General features: G+C 40.6%; 2 protein-coding genes across 2 annotated transcripts in view; both read right to left on the bottom strand.

The window, feature by feature from the left end:
* LOC139762766 (methionine--tRNA ligase, cytoplasmic-like) overlaps positions 1-8,345 on the bottom strand; it is a 121,469-nt gene extending 113,124 nt beyond the window's left edge. The window contains exon 1 of the mRNA XM_071687889.1: positions 8,178-8,345. The gene's annotated coding sequence lies outside the window, so the exon portion shown is untranslated. The remainder of the gene's footprint in view (positions 1-8,177) is intronic.
* Positions 8,346-13,960: 5,615 nt separating this feature from the next.
* LOC139762761 (uncharacterized) overlaps positions 13,961-22,547 on the bottom strand; it is a 62,255-nt gene continuing 53,668 nt past the window's right edge. The window contains exon 6 of the mRNA XM_071687874.1: positions 13,961-17,593. Coding sequence (XP_071543975.1) covers positions 17,322-17,593 — 272 coding nt within the window. The 3' untranslated portion in view covers positions 13,961-17,321. The remainder of the gene's footprint in view (positions 17,594-22,547) is intronic.

The raw sequence follows: 22,547 nt of genomic DNA, 5'->3' as shown, positions 1-22,547 counted from the left end.
CCAATCCTCAGGCACTTCATGATCCATATATATGCTGAATATCTTTACCAACCAATCAATAAGACAGTCACCCCCTTTCTTAATAAATTCAACTGCAATATCATACAAACCCGTCACCTTGCCAGATTTCATCTTCTGCAAGGCTTTCACCACATCATCTCTCTTAACCAAACCATTCTTCCTGACCCTCTAACTTCACACAACACCCTGACCAAAACACCCTTCATCTGCCACTCTATCATCAAACACATTCAGCAAACCTTCAAAATACTCACTCCATCTCCTTCTCACTATCTGTTATCACTTCCCCCTTACCCCCTTCACCAATGTTCTCATTTGTTCCCTTGTCTTTCACACATCATTTACCTCCTTCCAAAACACCTTTATATTCTCCCTAAAGTTTAATGATACGCTCTTACCCCAGCTCTCATTTGCTCTGTTTTTCAACCCATGCACCTTCCTCTTGACCTGCCACTTTCTTTTATACATCTCCCAGTCATTTGCACTCCTTTCTTGTTCCTTTCTTGTAAGTATCGTCCAACCTTGTGCCTTTCTTTTCTCTTTCACTAAAAACTTTATTCCTCATTCCACCACTTACTACCATTTCTAATCTGCCCACCTACCACCTTTCTCTTAACACATGCAGCTTTTGCACATGCTTTCAATGCTTCCTGAAATACATCCCATTCCTCACCCACTCCCCTCTTATCATTTGCCATTCTATACTCAATATCTCCTGGTATTTACTCACACAAGTCTCCTTTCCAAGCCCACTTACTCTAACTACTCTCTTCTCACCAACAATCTGCCTTCCTTTTTGAAAACCTCTACAAATCTTCACATTTGCCTCAACAAGATAGTGATCAGACATCCCTTCAGCTACCCCTCTCAGCGCTCTAACACCCAAAAGTCTCTCTTTTACATACCTATCAATCATCATGTAATCCAATAATGCCCTTTGAGCTTCTCTCCTACTCATATACATATACGTACATATATCTCTGTTTTTAAACCAGGTATTCCCAATCACCAGTCTTCTTTCTGCACACAAATCCACAAGCTTTTCACCACTTCCATTCATAACAGTGAATACACCATATACAACAACTATACCCTCCACTGCCACATTACTCCCCTTCGCATTTAAATCACCCATCACTAATACTGGTCTTGTGCACCAAAGCTGCTAACACACTCATTAAGCTGCTTCCAAAACACTTGCTTCTCATGATCTTTCATGACATGCAAGTGTTCTGTGAGCAGCTGAGTGAATGTGTCAGCAGCCTTCATACTTGATTGCCATTTCCCACTTTAGTGAGGTAGTGCAAGGGACAAAGAGTTTCCTATCCACAACACCACCCTGATAGACCTTTACATGGTTCACTCTAGATGCTTCTCAACCCTAAAGAGACTGACCCAAGAAATCTAAGAAGGGTCCCAGCTTGGAAATGCTGAATCATAAATCATTATCAATACAATTAATGCCCTAATGACAACTGCTAATTAGCTTTTAACTAATAAAGGGTGTATGCTAAGGTTATACCTTCACCCTCCCATCATGCTATGAGGGTAATTGAGACCCTAGTATTCTTTCCTGGTGCTATTTGTAGTAGCTTGTGACATGAGGTATCTCTATATAAAGTGTCTGCAAAAAAGCCTTGTCTCCCCTCCTCCATATATTTTCAAAGGCGATGAATGGCTAAGGTTTATTGTAGGTACGAGCACATGACATTCACAAGTTGAAGTCATTGTACATCTGGTCAATGAGACTAATGTTTCCAAAGGTGTGAGCACCAGCAACCTGCCCAGATTATCTTAAGGGAATGATGTATTTTCTTTACTCTTCAGGCTGCCACTTCATTTTGGGAATTTCGCTTCTGGGCAGTGTATTTCCTTGAACGGTGCTTCATGATCAGTGGCTCTTAACCTCCAAAGTGAAGAGAAAGCCAAAATTCTCACCTCAAAGCATGAAACTGAGGGTGAACATGAGATTTGTCGGAGCACTGGGTGCTCAGAACCCATGATCTGGGAGCTTCTTCAAGTAACAACCTCATTCAGATCAAGACCCTATGTAACCAAAACATGGACCTAAAATATTTCAGAAACCTTGTCAATTCCATGTTTAGACATCTGCAGATGATAATTAAGGCCAAAAGAGAGATGACAAAGTAATAACATGTATGTGTGACACTGCCTATGAAAATGAGTAAGCAGACAAGGTTTTTTGTGGACACTGCACCAATAATAAATTTAGTGCACTTACAGTTGTCCATACCAACACTAACATCTTTAGTTTTCTCTTAACTTTTACCTAAGAAAACATGCATATTTTTGTGATTTACTCTGATACATTCCCCACTATCACCTGATTATCTAGAATAATGTTTTGAAAGCTTTGGTAATGTACAGTTTCACTACAATAATATATATCGAGGTATGACTTGAAGCTGGTGACTGAGTTTGGTAAAGTGTGTGAAAGAAGAAAGCTGAGAGTAAATGTGAATAAGAGCAAGGTTATTAGGTACAGTAGGGTTGAGGGTCAAGTCAATTGGGAGGTAAGTTTGAATGGAGAAAAACTGGAGGAGGTGAAGTGTTTTAGATATCTGGGAGTGGATCTGGCAGTGGATGGAACCATGGAAGCGGAAGTGAATCATAGGGTGGGGAGGGGGCGAAAATTCTGGGAGCGTTGAAAAATGTGTGGAAGTCGAGAACATTATCTCGGAAAGCAAAAATGGGTATGTTTGAAGGAATAGTGGTTCCTACAATGTTATATGGTTGTGAGGTGTGGGCTATGGATAGAGTTGTGCAGAGTAGGGTGGATGTGCTGGAAATGAGATGTTTGAGGACAATATGTGGTGTGAGGTGGTTTGATCAAGTAAGTAATAATAGGGTAAGAGAAATGTGTGGTAATAAAAAGAGTGTGGTTGAGAGAGCAGAAGAGGGTGTTTTGAAATGGTTTGGTCACATGGAGAGAATGAGCGAGGAAAGATTGACCATGAGGATATAAGTGTCAGAGGTGGAGGGAACGAGGAGAAGTGGGAGACCAAATTGGAGGTGGAAAGATGGAGTGAAAAAGATTTTGAGTGATTGGGGCCTGAACATGCAGGAGGGTGAAAGGCGTGCAAGGAATAGAGTGAATTGGAATGGTGTGGTATACCGGGGTTGACGTGCTGTCAATGGATTGAACCAGGGCATGTGAAGCGTCTGGGGTAAACCATGGAAAGTTCTATGGGGCCTGGATGCGGAAAGGGAGCTGTGGTTTCGGTGCAATATTACATGACAGCTAAAGACTGAGTGTGAACGAACGTGGCCTTTGTTGTTTTTTCCTAGCTCTACCTCACATACATGAGGGGGGGAGGGGGTTGTTATTTAATGTGTGGCGGGGTGGCGATGGGAATGAATAAAGGCAGGGAGTATGAATTATGTACATGTGTATATATGTATATGTCTGTGTGTGTATATATATGTATACGTTGAGATGTATAGGCATGTATATTCGCGTGTGTGGACGTGTATGTATATACATGTGTATGTGGGTGGGTTGGGCCATTCTTTCGTCTGTTTCCTTGCGCTACCTCGCTAATGCGGGAGACAGCGACAAAGCAAAATAAATAAATATAAATGACTTGAAGCATTATATTTTACTAAATGATAGTGAAAAAGGAGTAAATTACTGTGAACCAACAATTATTGCAAAAGGTAGTGTACAAGTAAAGAATCAAAATAACCTATGAAAACTTCACCTAACATCACCCAGTACCCAAAATGTATCGCAGATATACACTGACATTAAACTGATTTGCTGCTGGGATCACACAGCCAAGAGGTCTGTCATCTATTTGACAGCAATTGTTGGCAACAGTGCAATGCTTCATCAAAAGTAAGACTGGTATACGTAGAGTATAATAGACAACAAAAAGTTATATCTTAACGGCTAGAATGGTTAGATGACGTTTCAACATGTTCCTTTTCTTTTTTTAGTGTGTACAGCATAACCTACTTTTTCCTTAATTAATCACAAAACTTTCTTAATATACATAATTCTTACTACTATCGCTACTTCATGTTCATCCAATAAAAAATAATGTTCAAAATTATGCTCTGCAACTGTTGTTGTACTCTCTAAACACAAGCATTGCAGATCAAATTCACTTACTATCCACAGATATAAAGCAATGGCTAGTATAAACACCATAGAGTTGAAAATAACGGAAAAAGACTGAAAAGAAACAGTTAATTACCAAAAAGGACTTTCCTAAAGATTCTTATGATACTTTTATGGTCCCTTTTTGTGAAGAGAAAAAAAAAATGTGTCCACTTAGTGAAAATAAAGTGGATAAGTATTTCTACACATTTCTATCCCTTTTTATTTTTTAGTTTTTCTTGAGATGAAGTTTAAGTCTTGGGAAGGAAAATGGGGTCTAATGATGCCATTAAGTTCCTGGTGAAGATCAGATTTTGGTGAAGGGGTGGATCCCTCAAAAACATATGGATTTCAGTTCATTTATTGACCTGAATGAACTCAGTCAATGCAAATTTAAGTATTACATATTTCAGAGTTAGAATGTCCTTTCCTTGCAGACTACATTAAGCAATTAAGCTATTTGAAAAACAAATATATTAGACAAACAAATAATCACACAGAGTAAGGAAGAGAGACAGAGATTAATGTTGATTTTCTTATAAATGTCAATCTTGCTCATTAACGAATATCATCACAAAATCTTTGCATACACAGAATGATGTGGATTGTATTCACAAATAACAATATTGTGTTTCTAACATACGACAGTTAATGTGATCGATAAAGGATGCAGATCGAAGTCTCACAGTGCAACAGTTTCAGTTGTAACTCAGTTCATAATTCACATACTTATAAATTTTTTTTTTAGAAAGTTCATAATGTATGATCCATTAATCATGTGAAAAACGATTCCCAAAACTTATCACAAGGAAGAGAAGTTTCACCTGTAATCATCAAATCCCTTTCATCATATTTGTTAGTTGGTCCCTATCGTATTAGTCTTCTATCTATCTATATCTCTGACACCATTCCCTTTTGGAACTCCCTCCAGGGGGTGGCCATGGAAAAAAAAAAGTATCTGTGATTCCAGTGCTGCTTCTTAAAGAAGCCTTTAGTGCCTCACCCTTAACAGGCCGCTGACAGAGAGCAACTCTAGTGCAGTGTTTTCAGAGGCTACCACCTAATGTTCCCACCAACTTTTATTACCTAACGTGTCTATCTATTGTTCCAACCTAATACTTCTACCTAATGCTCCCAGATAATGTTCCTATCAACTACCTTTACCTAATGTTTCTGCCTAGTGCTCTTGTATTAGTTTTCTTTTGTGTAATACCTACCTAGGTGTCAGAATGCACAAAAGGTGAAAACATTATGTGTAAACATTCTTCTATACTGTAGTCTTCCCCAATGTCCCACATTATTTCTTCTTGAAAGCCCTTTAAAGAAAGTGATGCAGAGTATGAAAGGAGTGAGTTGATTTGCGACAAGTATAGAAAGACCGGTACTTCGTTGTTACCATTAGGTATGTGTACATTATACTTTACATGAACAAAAGGTGATATACTATCAGACTCGTAAAAACATCAAATTATGGTAATCCTGCAAAAAACAGAAATCAATTTGCTGAACCTATGCTAGTGACATCACAGTCAACAATCACCACTATTATCAACATTTATTCAGTAAATAACATACTTATTCAATGCAGTGCAAAAGACATAAGTATCAACAGAGAATGTGCACAAATAACTTGTACCTGTGCTTGTGCATCTGTTGTTTCTATTTAAAAGCCAGAACTTTCCCTTGTCACTTCTTTCCCTTTTTATTAACCTCTCTAAATTTCAATTAGGGCCTGGCCTTGATGTGGACTTTTGTCTGTGACTCAAGCCTCTAACGTTATAAAAATAATTCCATCCCTAAGTAGGATGACCATTCTAAACAATTTAACTCTTGTCCTGTTGCTCTGATGTGCATCATTTCCAAAGTCTTTGAATCCCTCCTAAACTCCCATACTCACAGACGTCTTGAATCTCAGTTTTCTCTCTGATAAACAATACAGCTTCCATAAGGTGAGATCCAATGATAATATTCTTTTGAATCTTACTAATGTCTGGTCACCATCCCCAAAAGATTTTGGGGAATTGCATGTAGTTGCCCTTGATATATCCTACGCTTTTGACAGTGTGTGGCACTGGGGTCTCATCTGTAAGCCCCCTACTTTTGTCTTCCCTCCATCATTCTGCTCCCTCATATCTAGCTTCCTCTCAGGCTAATCTATCTCTGTAGTTGTAGAAGGATCACCCTTCCTCCCTTTCACCAACAACAACAGTTTCACCAAGGTTTCATTCTGTCTCATGCACTTTTTTTCCTTTTTATCGATGATCTTTCTTACACAAATACCTAAATGCACTTATAAACTGACAATTCAACATTGCATTCCTCATCTCTCAGTTCTGCTCCTTTGTCACTCACTTGATTTGCATTTCTTCTCAACACACCTTCCTCAATAAACTCAGACTTGGACAAAATATCTCAAATTGGAAAATGAAATAAGTTTAAAGCCTTTAAGACTCAGTTTCTGCCCTTCTCTTTATTGAAAATTTCTCACTACTTTCCTCTCTCCTTCGACAGTTCTAGGAACATACTTGGTATTACCAAAACATCCACTCTATCTTGAAAACCCAACATTATGGAAGCCGTTAATTCTTCTAAGAAATTAGGAATCAAATCTGGATGATGACATTCCTTTTTTTCCGAACAGCAGCTCCATTTATACAAAGGGCTGATCCATCCTTGAATGGAGTACTGCTCTCACATCTGGTGTACTTCTAGCTCTGCATCCTTGACAGAGTCGAGTCAAAAGTGGTCCAACATCAAATCTTCCAGGCTAACTTCAAAACTTGACCTGTTTGCCATATGCCACAATGCTGATTCATTTTCCCTCTTTTCTATGCATAAAATCTGGCTTTTGCTCTCGAGAGCTAGCCGCTTGTGTCTCTACACATTTGCTAAGCTGCTGTGTCACATGATTACTGTATGGCCTTTGGCAACTCAAGGGTGGACCATTTTGATAACAGTTTTTTCCAACACCTCACAGCTTTCAAACTCTCTACCCTCTCATGTCATTTGCATAACCATATGTCATATATTGAAGACAGGTTTTTCACTGCCAACAAAACTCATAAATAATTTCCTTAGTCTCTTCTTCACACTCAATAAAGGCCCAGCCTTAATTAGGACTTGTCTGTGACTAGAGTCTCCAATGTTGAAAAAAAATAAAGACAAATAGTCAGCAGACCATTTCTTAAGCAGCATATAAGTCATGAACACACACATGAAGCACGAGTCCTGAGGCTGGCTGCAAGAACTGTGCAAGAATTGTCTTGATAGTTCTGCTGGAAAGTAAAACATGGGTACAAAGCAGGTTTATGAGCTTTAACCATAATGAAAGTAAAGCAACAATGCAGATAAATCACAAGAGAACATGTTATTCATGAATATGCTGGTAGCCACAAAGATAATGAAACAAAGATTCGACCACTTTCATGATAATTCACAAATTCTAGAATACAGAATTAATGAACTAATGTGGCTCCTTTTTGGTAACTGAATGCATCTTTTCAGTAACAGGTGGTCCTTTTCAAGTCTTTTTTGGCATTTAAACTAGACTTCAAAAAATGCAGAGGTTAACTAGATATCAGCAATCACTACATCTAAAACTAACTGAAATGAGGAGTCAAACTAGCTCTGTATATTAATCCATAATATGAGTAGTCATTTCTCAAAGTTGTTTCCAGTGTAAAGGTATTTTGCTGATAATACTCCATATAATAAAGCGCCTGTCTGAATCACTTTCAATGAAGGTAGAAAATTCAATGACGTGAATTTCTTCCAAATCCATATTTTTACGGTGTCCATAAAGTAAAACTATACCCATGCTACTTGGACAACGGCAACAAATTTCAAAGTACCAAAAGTTGTTCTTTACTTCAATACCTGTTAGAGACAGATATACCGACCACCTACTATAATTCCACAATAGATAAGCCATAATAACTATGCTAGGAAAAAGTTTTCAAGAAGGATTTGGGTTGCACATTACAATTTCATTCATTACTTATTAGTAAAAAAATTCAGGAAAGAAATCATTTACCTTGAAAGGTGTAAGAGAGAAGTTTGCTCTACGTGCTCCACTTAACTACCTCCACACCGGGTTCTGTTCCCTGTGTACAACCTAACCAGCTGTAAGCAAAAGTTAGACTCGAGCAGAAGATAAGTACAAGAACTAAATACAAGAATTTAACAAATATAAACAAAAAAGCATCGCTATAATACGATCAAGATTTCATAATAGTTTACAAACATTTTTCTTTTATCTGAATATATTCCCATCATTACTATACGATCATATATGAATGCTTGTAACATGTGGTCTGGGTGACAGTATGGTATGCATAACAGAGAATTTTGGTGTACGCTCGTAATGTTTCCTGTAGTTAAAGGTCATTTCTCATTTCATCACTAATCTGGATTATAACTCTGCTTGAATATCTAAAAGTCATTCTAGTATCATCAAAAGTCGGTATGTTCAATATTTTGCGTAAAGAAAACTTTTTTTCTCTTGAGAATAAATTTTTGAATTCTGAATTCTTGCTCAGACATTTGCTGGTATTAGTACGTAATTTAATGGAAACTACAGAGGCTAAATGCCTTTCGTACAACTAAAAGATATGATTCTTTTTTTGTATATAGCTTTTCCTTAGTTGCCAGATGGCTGAAGTGGAAACTGGCTCAATAGTAAAGACATATTTCGTCATTCTTAAGTTTTATCATCTGAAAATGTGCAGTGGTGCATTATATTTACTGAAGCTCTGGACCTCTGAGTACCTTATCATCACTGATTTTTGATCATGTGAAAGGCTTTATATCGAACGATAGAGACAGAGTGTTTGAAATAACATGTGAAAGGAGTGGGAGCAACTTTCACCCTATTGTATTCACTGCGACAAGAAAGCTTATCCAGCTCTGTTTTATTACCCATCCTCAGAGACGTGGAGTGTGGATGGAGGTCCGGGCCCTGGTGTCTGATAGCTTTTGAGGCCCTAAAACTGAGAAAATTCAGTTTTCCTGAAATCATTTACGGCTCTAGTCGCCTGGGTCCAATTATTCCCGAGACCATTTTTTTGTGGGGGGGGGGGGGGGGTTGCTGGAAATAAGAAGACCGGCCTTTATAGAATTACCATTGATATTACGATTTCATGATTCAGTTAAAAAAAAAGATGAACTTACATGTTTTCATTATATTTTTCAAACCTGCCTGAGGAGAGGGGAGAATTTTTGTCCCTAAGTCCCCCCAAAATACTTCACACGCTACCGCCCATGCTAATTTGAAGTAAATGTGAAGGCGTAGAAAGTATGTCAATATGGGACATGGGAATATGGTAGACCAGTGTGGTTGGGTTCTGATGAAACGGTAAAATGAAGAAAGGCCAGGCAAGGTTGTAAGAATACAGCAGTTATAGTTAGACTGTATCAAGTATTTAAAAACGTTAGAACACAAATTACCTTACACTCTACAAAAAAAAAAAAGAAAGAATCACGAACCAAAGATAATGATGTGTCGAAAGACAGCAAAGCAAGGAATGTATCAGATATAAAGGGTGAACTGTTGACGAGTGAATGGATACTGGTGATGAGGGGATATAGAAACCAGGGTAACAGCTCTTCAACTGTGTGGGACGTTGTAAGACAAGGATCTGGGCCAAACGAAGACCTGGCGAGTCTAAAGAGAAGAAAAGCTCTTCATCAGTCTGCTGCAGTACATCAGGAGCCTTCCAGAGGCACCCTGGCAAAGGATCCTGCACACAGTAACAAACGAAACCTTTATGACCCACACAACACGGCGTACTGAGGGGATGGTTGCCTCCAGCTCGACATAAAACCATGCAAGAGGAGTCAGGAGGAATAAATAAAAGGGTAATTGTAAGGATATGTAGATCATCATTGTAATCAAGTTTGATATATAGTTTGCATAGTTCAAGGGGGAGCGAGTGCCCACCTGGCCCTCTCCTTGCACGAAATCATTGCCTATATGTTTTTCCTGAGGCGAAGCGCTCTTTCATTCGAGGAATGTGGTAACTTTTCCTTTTCATTTGAGACTAGCTTTTTACAGCGTTCAGCCAAAAGTATCTGCAATAACTTCTGCCGAACTCTTTTTATTTTTCTCCATTCCGACAGTAATACAGGTGGTCCTCCTACTAACAAAGAGAAAAAAAAAGCTATTTTCTTCATTTTACCTTGGATGCCTGACATTCGTTGACCCCTTGGCATGTCTCTTACTAACTTTATGCCCCTTTTATGACATGTAAGTTTCAGTCTAGAAAAATTCCCGTGTCTTGGTAAATAAGGTAAACGTATAACTAATGACCAGATGGCATTTTCTTACGCCTGAGTATCTTGTCTGTCTTCCTTCTGCCGAAAATTCAAAATATTTGCTACGTGGAAATGTGCATCGGTACAGCCTATTCAGAGTGACCAATATCACTTTTCCAACTACGTATTACTCTAACTCCTACTATCTTGAAAGTCCAAGAACCTCTCGGTTCCTCTCATTTCCTTTAGTGTCTTGTCTCAAGTCGACTATTAGATCGTTGATAAGGATTTTGTAATAGGAGATCCACCGCTAGTAAACAATGAAGCATTTTACGTATGTGGTAACTTGTTTTATCGAAAGATTTGGTGGTGTAGCGTCGTCTTACCTCCTTCTTTTTTCGGCGTTTTTCCACAGTTGTTAATGGCTCAGTCTCCTTAGCTGGTCCCAGTCATCAAGGGTGTCCCGTTCTTCACCGAAGATTCAATACAAAATTCCTCTATTTTTCCAAAACTGCCCATCATCCCGTTACTCATATCGTCTTTTGTTGCAACAGCCTCTGTGAACTCTGATTTTGACAAGTGATCTCGGTGGCCATATCATAACTTTGAAAAGCTGAACGCCTCACGTGTACCCCCAATCTTTATATCTAAAATCTCTGAAAAATACCCATCTTTTTGGTTCTGTATTTCCACTAGTGAACAAAAAAAAGTGCTTGATGTCACCGATATCTATGTTAAACACCCCATATTATACAAATAGCTAAGTCTGCCTCGAAGAAACTGGGGTGTTATTTTCAGATGCCAAAGTTACTGTGCTGCTGTTATTGCCGCACACAAAGATTTCCTTCATCCTTGTAAGAAGTATTCCTCTAACATCCGGGAAAGTTCCAGCTCTACATACTTGAAAGGGTCGAATGTAAAGCAATCCGACATATCAGTTCTCTTAATCTGCCCCCAAAACTTGTTCCACTTGACTTACTCCGTAGTGTTGGATCTTATTCCTTCTTTTGTTATTATTACTTAGGTCTCTGTTCCCGAAGACTAGCTGTTTATATGCCCTTGCCATCAATCAAACCACAACCATCTGATTCTCAGTAAAGTACAGCGTCACATGATTACCGTGTGGCCGTTGGCAACACAAGGATGGACCTGTGTGGTTATTTTTCTTTTCCTACACTGCAAAGTTTTGGAACTTTAACCTCTCGTGTCTTTCTTTACAGATACAGTCTGAATATCTTTAAAAGGTTTCTTAAAGACAGTTAATCCCCTTGCCTCCTTATTTTTCATTTTATTTACCTATTCATCCTTTTACGTTGGAGGCCTTAGTTGAAATAGAGAGAGGCTAATGGAGGGGAAAAACAATAGACACTGGAAAGTATTTACGAATTTTGGAGGATGTGCAAAAAAAACTGTTTTTTCAACTGTGCCAGGTCATAGTTATTGGGAAAGTGAGAGGGTTGAGAGTCCAGAGCTTCGAAGTATTCGAAGTGTAGTGAGAAAAACAGCTATCAAAACGGCCCGCCCTTGAGTTGCTGACGGATACACAATAATCATACGACGCAGCAGCTTACAGAGTATTAGTGGTCTAGTTAACTGGGGACACAATCAGCCAGTTCTCGGGCACAAAAATCAAAGTAGAGGAGGGACAATAAACCAACATTGCTGCGTAGGGGAGAGGGGACAAGTTTTGAGGCTTGCCTGGGAAAGTTTATAAGTTGGACTGCTTTCGACTCAACTCTGATTAGTAAAGATGCAGAGCGAGAGCCATCCCAGAAGTGTGAGCAGCACTCCATACAAGGACGGATCAATCCTTTGTATAAACGGAGCAACTTTTCGGAAGAAACTTCGACATCTAAACATGATCTCCATTCTTTTTGAGGTGAATTCGGCAATATGGATGTTACAGTCATACCAAATATGTTCACTGGTCAAGAGGTGGAATTACAGAACCGTCAAAAGAGGGAGGAGTGACGTAAGGAATTTTGTTGGAGAGATGGGTAGAAATTGGGTCTTGGAGGCATTAAACTTAACAAGATTTCTTCTTTGTCACTGAGATATCCTTTCGAAGTCTGAGCTTACTGAGGAAGCTGTGTCAAGACAAGATACAGATCGAATGAGAGAAGGAGCAGAACAGAAGGAAGTGGAAGAATGCAGTGTTGTCAGCGTATAATTGCATTTGGCCATTTGCGGAGGAATGGAAAGCGTTGATAAAAGGGAGAAAAGGTGTGGGAGACAGTACAGAACTTTGAGCGACACCACTGGTGATGGAGAAGGATGGGGGGAGAGGGAACAGATCCATGAGCAATCACGGAGGTAGATCGACCAGAGGAAGCTTGAGATGAGGGAGCTTTGGAAATGTCAAGGGCAACTACATATGATTCCCCAGAATCTCTCAGAGAGGATGCCCAGACGATTAGTAAGATAGGAAAGAATATCACCAGTGGATCTTGCCTTACAGAAACTTTACTGTGGGATCGAAGATGTCTAATGACAACAGAGTTGAGGAAGGATTCAAAGAGTTTGGAAATAGTAGATGTCAGAGCAATAGGATGATAGTTAGGAGGGTCAAAACGGTCACCCTTTCAGGGATAGGATGTACTAATACATTCTCCCAAGAAAGAAAAGTTCTGGTTTGTAAACAGAAGTGGAACAGACGAGCAAGCACAGGTGTAAGTTCAGAACACGGGGATGGATGCCATCAGGACCTTAAACCTTGTTTGTGTACAGATAGAAACGCTTTTCGCACAGTTCGAAAAGAAATTACAAGGAGAGACATAGGATTAGTAAAAGAAACGTCAGAGGGTGAAGTAACGTTAGAGTCATCTAAGGTGGAGTTGGAGGAGAAACGGGAACCAAAGCCTCAGAGCCATGGACTGGAAGAAGAGGTCGTCTCGGAGGAAGAGGGGATAAATGCTTCCACTCCCGCAACCGTAGCCCCTGGTTTGCGACTGCCGGAGACAAGAAGCCTCACCACATAAGAAACAATTATATACCTGAGGAATGTCAGAAAAGAATTTCCGTAAGTTTTCCAGTTAGCTTTATTGAAGTACCAGTATTCACGTTTAGAAAGGACTACCAGAGGGAGAAGTCTTATGCCCCTCTTTACGTTTTAATTACGTCCATGCCTGAAGCCTTAGAATGAAATCAGGAAACATTGTAGAAGAGAAAATGCAGTAAACAAGACGAATCTTATAGTTAGCTTGTGCATTAGACAACGTATGTAAAAGAGATTATGTTTGAAAGTCCTCATATGCAGAAGTATATGAAAGAAAACGTCTGCTTTCCTTTTCAAATATGAAAGTAAATCAGGCCATAATGGCATAGTGAAAGCAAGGGATCCTGATCTGGTGGAATAAAGTTGATAGAGCGACAGGCATTATTGTAGAAAGCAGGTATGACCCCGGCAAAGAGAGTAAGGCTTGGCTACTGAACATTTTTTTTTTGTATTTTCTTAAGAGATGGATAGTATTGGCCAATATCACAATGTGTATTAGTTTTCCATATATATCTTTTTGTATATTAAGACCATCACCATTAAAGAATTAAGGGATAGAAATTAAAATACAACCTGATCATTTTATTAATTTTCAAAATACTTACATCTCTTTACAAACTGGAAGAAAAGAAGTGATCATGATTTTATGTCTTTATACAAAACGATCCTTAAGATAAACTGTACACGAGTAGATCACTTAACTCTTCCCTCGCAGTCATAACACGCTACAACTGTATATAAAATCCCGAGTGTGTATTGTAAGCACTAGCCATAATAACGAGGACAAAGGTAGCACCAAATGTATAAGGCTTTCTCCACAGAAGCATTATTCTACCGGTGGCTTGTGCTTCAGACGTCTACAGTGCTGGGGGGTACGGCGGCCGACGACGACGGCCTTTTCCCCACCCCATCGTGAAACGACACCTTCCACCTTGGGGGTCTTAGGTTAGACACGACCCTGGTCGTCAGTGTATCTCCATACGACTATCACATCGCACATCACCACCTACCCGGAGACCAGTTTCCTGCAGATGATTATTATGTTTTTGTCTACAAACCAATTTTGTTGTGATCATATATTGGCTGTACATGGCGTCCACAGCGCAATCTTGTAGCCTAGCCTAGTATATGACACTAAATAACAAGAGAAACTCACGTTCACTTCAGAAGGGAGATACATATAACAAGAAATGTGCCAACTATATTTTTTTTCTCAAAATAGAAAGTATACCATTCAATTTGATAATTGGATTTGCAAGTCCCACTTATGATTTTCAAACTTTTAAAAGTTTTTTTTTCGCAATCGAGTGATCGTCCTCAGGTGAAGGAACTCATCAAGAGTTCATTATTATTCTTAACAAGAGAAAGTGCCTCCCGTTCCCTAATATTTCACAGCCTGATTGAACCGTAGCGCAAAATTGCAAAGTAATGGTCGATGAAACAGGTATAACAGTATCCTTACTTGGAACTTTTTAGTCTCACTACTTTGTCCTTAAAAAAAAAAAAAGACCCTCCCACCAGAATATTACGTTTAAAGAAAACCCATTTGTTAGTCAATAACCATCCTTCATACAACAGAAAAGAGTACCAAAGAATTCTTTGCTTGATGATTGAGTGTAAAACACTCAGATGCTGCTATGGAAATAGGTATCATATTCAAAATTGCTACACTTTCATGACATTTTTAGATCTTATGGTAGCAATCTGAGTCACTTTGTCTTTAGACGCTATGATTAGTGACACAACTAGGAAAACGAGTAAATAGAAAATTAATATAAGAAGCGTTAGTCATGTGGAAGCCGCTGCCAAACAAATCAACATCTTAAAGAACTTGAGGTATGTAAGACATACAACGTTGCACTCTCATACATCGGAGCTAATGACACAGCTCATTTAATCTATAAATATATCAAAAACATAAGTCTCGGCTCCTCCAGTAGCAACTGATACGTTCACACAATTCCTGTATGTCAGAAAAAGATTTTTTTTTTTTTTTGTCTCGCTATGGTCTATCCCCGTCAATGCCACTAACAGGAAGCTCAAGTTGGCGCGAACCGGAAGAGGAGGATATATTATTATCACCGTTTCCCGGCGCTCTGTATGATAATGATATTGAAATGAAATATTCAGTCTTCATTGCGTCAAGATGAAAACAAATATCCTAAATAAGTGAAAGTTGAGCAACATGAGAGCGTGTAGTAGCCCTTGAGGACATTAGTTCAAACATGTTTCCTTGGTAACACTGACATACTATCAAGTCCATATAATGCGTACAACATTTACAGCTTTTTTTTCTTTTTTCCTAATGACGATTTTATTTTCAGGGGTTAAAATGGGGACGTTCTTAACGTCAAGCAGATATGGGATTTAACTGAGATTGTCACTTCAAGATAAAAGAAGTGTCCTTGAAGGTCATGAGAAGGTAGACTGGAAGAAACAAGGCTCATGTTCTTGACAAAATGTGAAGTTGAAAAGTTGTTGGAAACCAGTTTAGTCGAAGTAGTTCCGCTAACACAAAAATGCGTGACTAAACACATAAGAGGGAGAGGATTGTCACCATCAGCTATGGTTGAAAATACTTACTATTATCTGTGGTTAAGAGTACTCACCATCAGCTATGGTTACAGAACTCACTACCAGCTGTGGTTAAGGATACTTGCCATCAGCTGTGGTTACAGTATCAGCTGTGGCTAAAGTACTCGTCATCAGCTGTGGTTAAAGCACTCACCATCAGCTGTGTTGAAGACGATTAATTATCAGCCGAGGTTAAGGTACTCACCATCAGCTGTGGTATAGGTACTCACCATCAGCTGTGGTATAGGTACTCACCGTCAGCTGTGGTATAGGTACTCACTATCAGCTGTGGTATGGGTACTCACTATCAGCTGAGGTATAGGTACTCGTCATCAGCCGTTGTATAGGTACTCACCATCAGCTGTAGTAAAGGTATTCACTATCAGCTATGGTAGATACTCACCATCAGCTACGGTGAAGGTACTCACCATCAGCTGTGGTGATGATACTCGCTATCAGCTGTGGTTAAAAACTCACGTACCATCTCCTGTGGTAAAAGTACTCACCACTAGCTGTGGCAGAGGTACCATCAGCTATAGTAAAGGTACTATTAGCTGTAGTAGAGTTACTCACCATCAGCTGTGGTAAAGTTACACACCATCAACTGTGGTAGAGCTACCATCAGCTGTGGTAAAGTTACACACCATCAACTGTGGTAGAGCTACCATCAGCTGTGGTAAAGGTACTATCAGTTGTGGTAAGGTTACTCATCATCATCTGTGGTAATTGCACTCACCATGAGCTACGGTTAAGGTCCGGTCAGCTGTGGTTACGTTATCTACTATCGGCTAAGGTAAAGGTACTCACTATCAGCTGCGGTAAAGCTTTTCACCATCAGCTGTGGAAAAGGATATGTAAGGAATTCACCTTAAGCTTCCGACCTCGTGGGAAAGAACGTATTAGGGCAGAGTCCGTTCCTTGGACCCCGAACATGATGAGAATCACTTTATCATAAATCATCTACCAGTATCGTAAATTATGCAATCCTGGTTACAAATACCAGTTTATACTATAACTATGAGTATGGTAAAGTGGGTCTTAAGTGTGTGTGTGTGTTTTTTTTTTTTCATACTTGCTCTTCAACTTAACACTAACGCTTGCCTTGGGAAGTCTTCCTCTCACTCATACACTAGAAGGCCATTGTAATTCACTTATTGTCCAAGAAAAGGCCTCATTTTGATAGTGGGCTTAGTGTTCACAAGGCAACGAATACAGCCTGTTGCTCTCTGCGGCCGTAGAGCTCGAAGACATTCACGTGCACTATGCGGGAGGTGGAGTCTGATGGGGGTTATGGATGAGTGCTTTTGATATCTGCTCCTGACGAAGGGTCTCTTTCCGGAGCTGCTAGAGCCACTCCTATCTCGGGGCGGGCTGGAGGCCGTGGCCGGTGTCGGCCAGGGCTCGGGCCGTCAGCTGCTCGATCTCGTGGATGAGTTGCTCCGTCTCCATGTCCGTGTGTTGCCATGTCTCGTCCTCGACGCCGCCCCTCAGGCTGAGGGTCGAGGCGCGGAAGTCCCACTCAAGGCTGTTGGGCGTGGAGCAGGCGGACCGCGGCACCCAGCTACTGGAGTCGGCCGTCTGCGACGCCTCTTCTTCCCCGAGGGACTCTCGACTCACTCTACCCAGACCTGAAGTACACATGTAGGGATCTTAATGTACTGGGAGGGGAAACATGGGGCGCTTGATACAGCGGCAGGGAAAATAGAAAGGCTTTCAATACACCAGGAAGGGAAATATAGGGCTTTTGATACATCAGGAGGGAAAATATTGGGGCTTTTAAAATACCAAGAGAGAAAATATAGTTTTTTTTTGATACACCAAGAGGAAAAAAAAATATAGGGGCTTTTAATACACCAGGAGGGAAAATATAGAGGCTTTTGATACAACGGGAAAGAAAATATAGGGGGCTTTTGATATACTAGAAAGCAAACGTGAAGCCTTTTCACACTCAGGTGAGGGAAGCATGGATGAATCTACAGAGCTCTTAAAACGACGAGAGAGAAGACATGGAGACAGTGTATTTAGAAGGGAAACACGGGGCTCTTGATGTACTGGGGAGGAAGGAAGACACATAGAAAAGCACAGGGAGCTACCGATGCTTTGGGGAAATACAGGTAAAATAGAGAAGCTTTTGATGCACTGGGCAGGGAAACAAGGTAGCTCTGGATTCATAAGATGGGAAAACAATGTAAAGCACAAGTGACGTAGTGATAACAAGGTCATGTAATAACTCCACTAAACACCATAACAGACTGACCTTGTAAATTTGGATTAATCTATCCATCTCAAGGTCTGGAATTACAGATGATTATCCAATGACATTAGCATGTGAAGTACTAACACACACACACACACACACACACACACACACGCACACACACACACGAGGAAAAAGAAAAAGAGTAAAAGTCACCAGTGGATCGCATTTCCAAGTATAATCGTTCACAATAAACAAAGCGGAATCTCTCTCTCTCTCTCTCTCTCTCTCTCTCTCTCTCTCTCTCTCTCTCTCTCTCTCTCTCTCTCTCTCTCTCTCTCTCTCTTTATATTTATTTTGCTTTGTCGCTGTCTCCCGCATTTGCGAGGTAGCGCAAGAAAAAGAAGAAAGAAATGGCCCAACCCACCCCCATACACATGCATATACACACACGTCCACACACGCAAATATACATACCTATACATCTCTATGTACACATATATATACACACACAGACACATACATATATACCCATGCACACAATTCACACTGTCTGCCTTTATTCATTCCCATCGCCACCTCGCCACACATGGAATACCATCCCCCTACCCCCTCATGTGTGCGAGGTAGCGCTAGGAAAAGATAACAAAGGCCCCATTCGTTCACACTCAGTCTCCAGCTGTCATGCAATAATGCCCGAAACCACAGCTCCCTTTCCACATCCAGGCCCCACACAACTTTCCATGGTTTACCCCAGACGCTTCACATGCCCTGATTCAATCCACTGACAGCACGTCAACCCCGGTATACCACATCGATCCAATTCACTCTATTCTTTGCCCTCCTTTCACCCTCCTGCATGTTCAGGCCCCGATCACTCAAAATCTTTTTCACTCCATCTTTGCAACTCCAATTTGGTCTCCTACCTCTCCTCGTTCCCTCCACCTCTGACACATATATCCTCTTGGTCAATCTTTCCTCACTCATTCTCTCCATGTGCCCAAACCATTTCAAAACACCCTCTTCTGCTCTCTCAACCACGCTCTTTTTATTTCCACACATCTCTCTTACCCTTACATTACTTACTCGATCAAACCACCTCACACCACACATTGTCCTCAAACATCTCATTTCCAGCACATCCACCCTCCTGCGCACAACTCTATCCATAGCCCACGCCTCGCAACCATACAACATTGTTGGAACCACTATTCCTTCAAACATACCCATTTTTGCTTTCCGAGATAATGTTCTCGACTTCCACACATTCTTCAAGGCTCCCAGGATTTTCGCCCCCTCCCCCACCCTATGATTCACTTCCGCTTCCATGGTTCCATCCGCTGCCAGAGCCACTCCCAGATATCTAAAACACTTTACTTCCTCCAGTTTTTCTCCATTCAAACTTACCTCCCAATTGACTTGACCCTCAACCCTACTGTACCTAATAACCTTGCTCTTATTCACATTTACTCTTAACTTTCTTCTTTCACACACTTTACCAAACTCAGTCACCAGCTTCTGCAGTTTCTCACATGAATCAGCCACCAGCGCTGTATCATCAGCGAACAACAACTGACTCACTTCCCAAGCTCTCTCATCCACAACAGACTTCATACTTGCCCCTCTTTCCAAAACTCTTGCATTCACCTCCCTAACAACCCCATCCATAAACAAATTAAACAACCATGGAGACATCACACATCCCTGCCGCAAACCTACATTCACTGAGAACCAATCACTTTCCTCTCTTCCTACACGTACACATGCCTTACATCCTCGATTAAAACTTTTCACTGCTTCTAACAACTTGCCTCCCACACCATATATTCTTAATACCTTCCACAGAGCATCTCTATCAACTCTATCATATGCCTTCTCCAGATCCATAAATGCTACATACAAATCCATTTGCTTTTCTAAGTATTTCTCACATACATTCTTCAAAGCAAACACCTGATCCACACATCCTCTACCACTTCTGAAACCACACTGCTCTTCCCCAATCTGATGCTCTGTACATGCCTTCATCCTCTCAATCAATACCCTCCCGTATAATTTACCAGGAATACTCAACAAACTTATACCTCTGTAATTTGAGCACTCACTCTTATCCCCTTTGCCTTTGTACAATGGCACTATGCACGCAATCCGCCAATCCTCAGGCACCTCACCATGAGTCATACATACATTAAATAACCTTACCAACCAGTCAACAATACAGTCACCCCCTTTTTTAATAAATTCCACTGCAATACCATCCAAACCTGCTGCCTTGCCGGCTTTCATCTTCCGCAAAGCTTTTACTACCTCTTCTCTGTTTACCAAATCATTTTCCCTAACCCTCTCACTTTGCACACCACATCGACCAAGACACCCTATATCTGCCACTCTATCATCAAACACATTCAGCAAACCTTCAAAATACTCACTCCATCTCCTTCTCACATCACCACTACTTGTTATCACCTCCCCATTAGCCCCCTTCACTGAAGTTCCCATTTGCTCCCTTGTCTTACGCACTTTATTTACCTCCTTCCAGAAAATTTTTTTATTCTCCCTAAAATTTAATGATACTCTCTCACCCCAACTCTCATTTGCCCTCTTTTTCACCTCTTGCACCTTTCTCTTGACCTCCTGTCTCTTTCTTTTATACATCTCCCACTCAATTGCATTTTTTCCCTGCAAAAATCGTCCAAATGCCTCTCTCTTCTCTTTCACTAATAATCTTACTTCTTCATCCCACCACTCACTACCCTTTCTTATCAACCCACCTCCCACGCTTCTCATGCCACAATCATCTTTTGCGCAATCCATCACTGATTCCCTAAATACATCCCATTCCTCCCCCACTCCCCTTACTTCCATTGTTCTCACCTTTTTCCATTCTGTACTCATATTATACTTTGTCGCTGTCTCCCGTGTCAGCGAGGTAGCGCAAGGAAACAGACGAAAGAATGGCCCAACTCACCTACATACACATGCATATACATACACGTCCACACACGCACATATACATACCTATATATTTCAACATATTGTACATACACAGACATATATATATATATATATATATATATATATATATATATATATATATATATATATATATATATATATATATATATATATATATGGAGAAAAACTGGAGGAAGTGAAGTGTTTTAGATATCTGGGAGTGGATCTGGCAGCGGATGGAACCATGGAAGCGGAAGTGGATCATAGGGTGGGGGAGGGGGCGAAAATCCTGGGGGCCTTGAAGAATGTGTGGAAGTCGAGAACATTATCTCGGAAAGCAAAAATGGGTATGTTTGAAGGAATAGTGGTTCCAACAATGTTGTATGGTTGCGAGGCGTGGGCTATGGATAGAGTTGTGCGCAGGAGGATGGATGCGCTGGAAATGAGATGTTTGAGGACAATGTGTGGTGTGAGGTGGTTTGATCGAGTGAGTAACGTAAGGGTAAGAGAGATGTGTGGAAATAAAAAGAGCGTGGTTGAGAGAGCAGAAGAGGGTGTTTTGAAGTGGTTTGGGCACATGGAGAGGATGAGTGAGGAAAGATTGACCAAGAGGATATATGTGTCGGAGGTGGAGGGAACAAGGAGAAGAGGGAGACCAAATTGGAGGTGGAAAGATGGAGTGAAAAAGATTTTGTGTGATCGGGGCCTGAACATGCAGGAGGGTGAAAGGAGGGCAAGGAATAGAGTGAATTGGAGCGATGTGGTATACCGGGGTTGACGTGCTGTCAGTGGATTGAAGCAGGGCATGTGAAGCGTCTGGGGTAAACCATGGAAAGCTGTGTAGGTATGTATATTTGCGTGTGTGGACGTATGTATATACATGTGTATGGGGGGGGGGGTTGGGCCATTTCTTTCGTCTGTTTCCTTGCGCTACCTCGCAAACGCGGGGAGACAGCGACAAAGTATAATAGAAAAAGAAAATAATATATATATATATATATATATATATATATATATATATATATATATATATATATATATATATATATGTACATAATTCATACTTGCTGCCTTCATTCATTTCCGTCGCCACCCCGCCACACATGAAATGATAACCCCCTCCCCCCGCATGCGCGCGAGGTAGCGCTAGGAAAAGACAACAAAGGCCACATTCGTTCACACTCATTCTCTTGCTGTCATGTATAATGCACCGAAACCACAGCTCCCTTTCCACATCCAGGCCCCACAAAACTTTCCATGGTTTACACCAGACGCTTCACACGTCCTGGTTCAATCCATTGACAGCATGTCGACCTCGGTATACCACATCGTTCCAATTCACTCTATTCCGTGCACGCCCTTCACCCTCTTCTGCTCTCTCAACCACACTCTTTTTATTACCACACATCTCTCTTACCCTTTCATTACTT

Source organism: Panulirus ornatus, chromosome 3 (genome assembly GCF_036320965.1).
Source record: "Panulirus ornatus isolate Po-2019 chromosome 3, ASM3632096v1, whole genome shotgun sequence".
Classification (NCBI taxonomy): Eukaryota; Metazoa; Arthropoda; class Malacostraca; order Decapoda; family Palinuridae; genus Panulirus; species Panulirus ornatus.
Note: the sequence above shows the minus strand (reverse complement) of the source record. Positions and strands in the feature narration are given on the sequence as shown.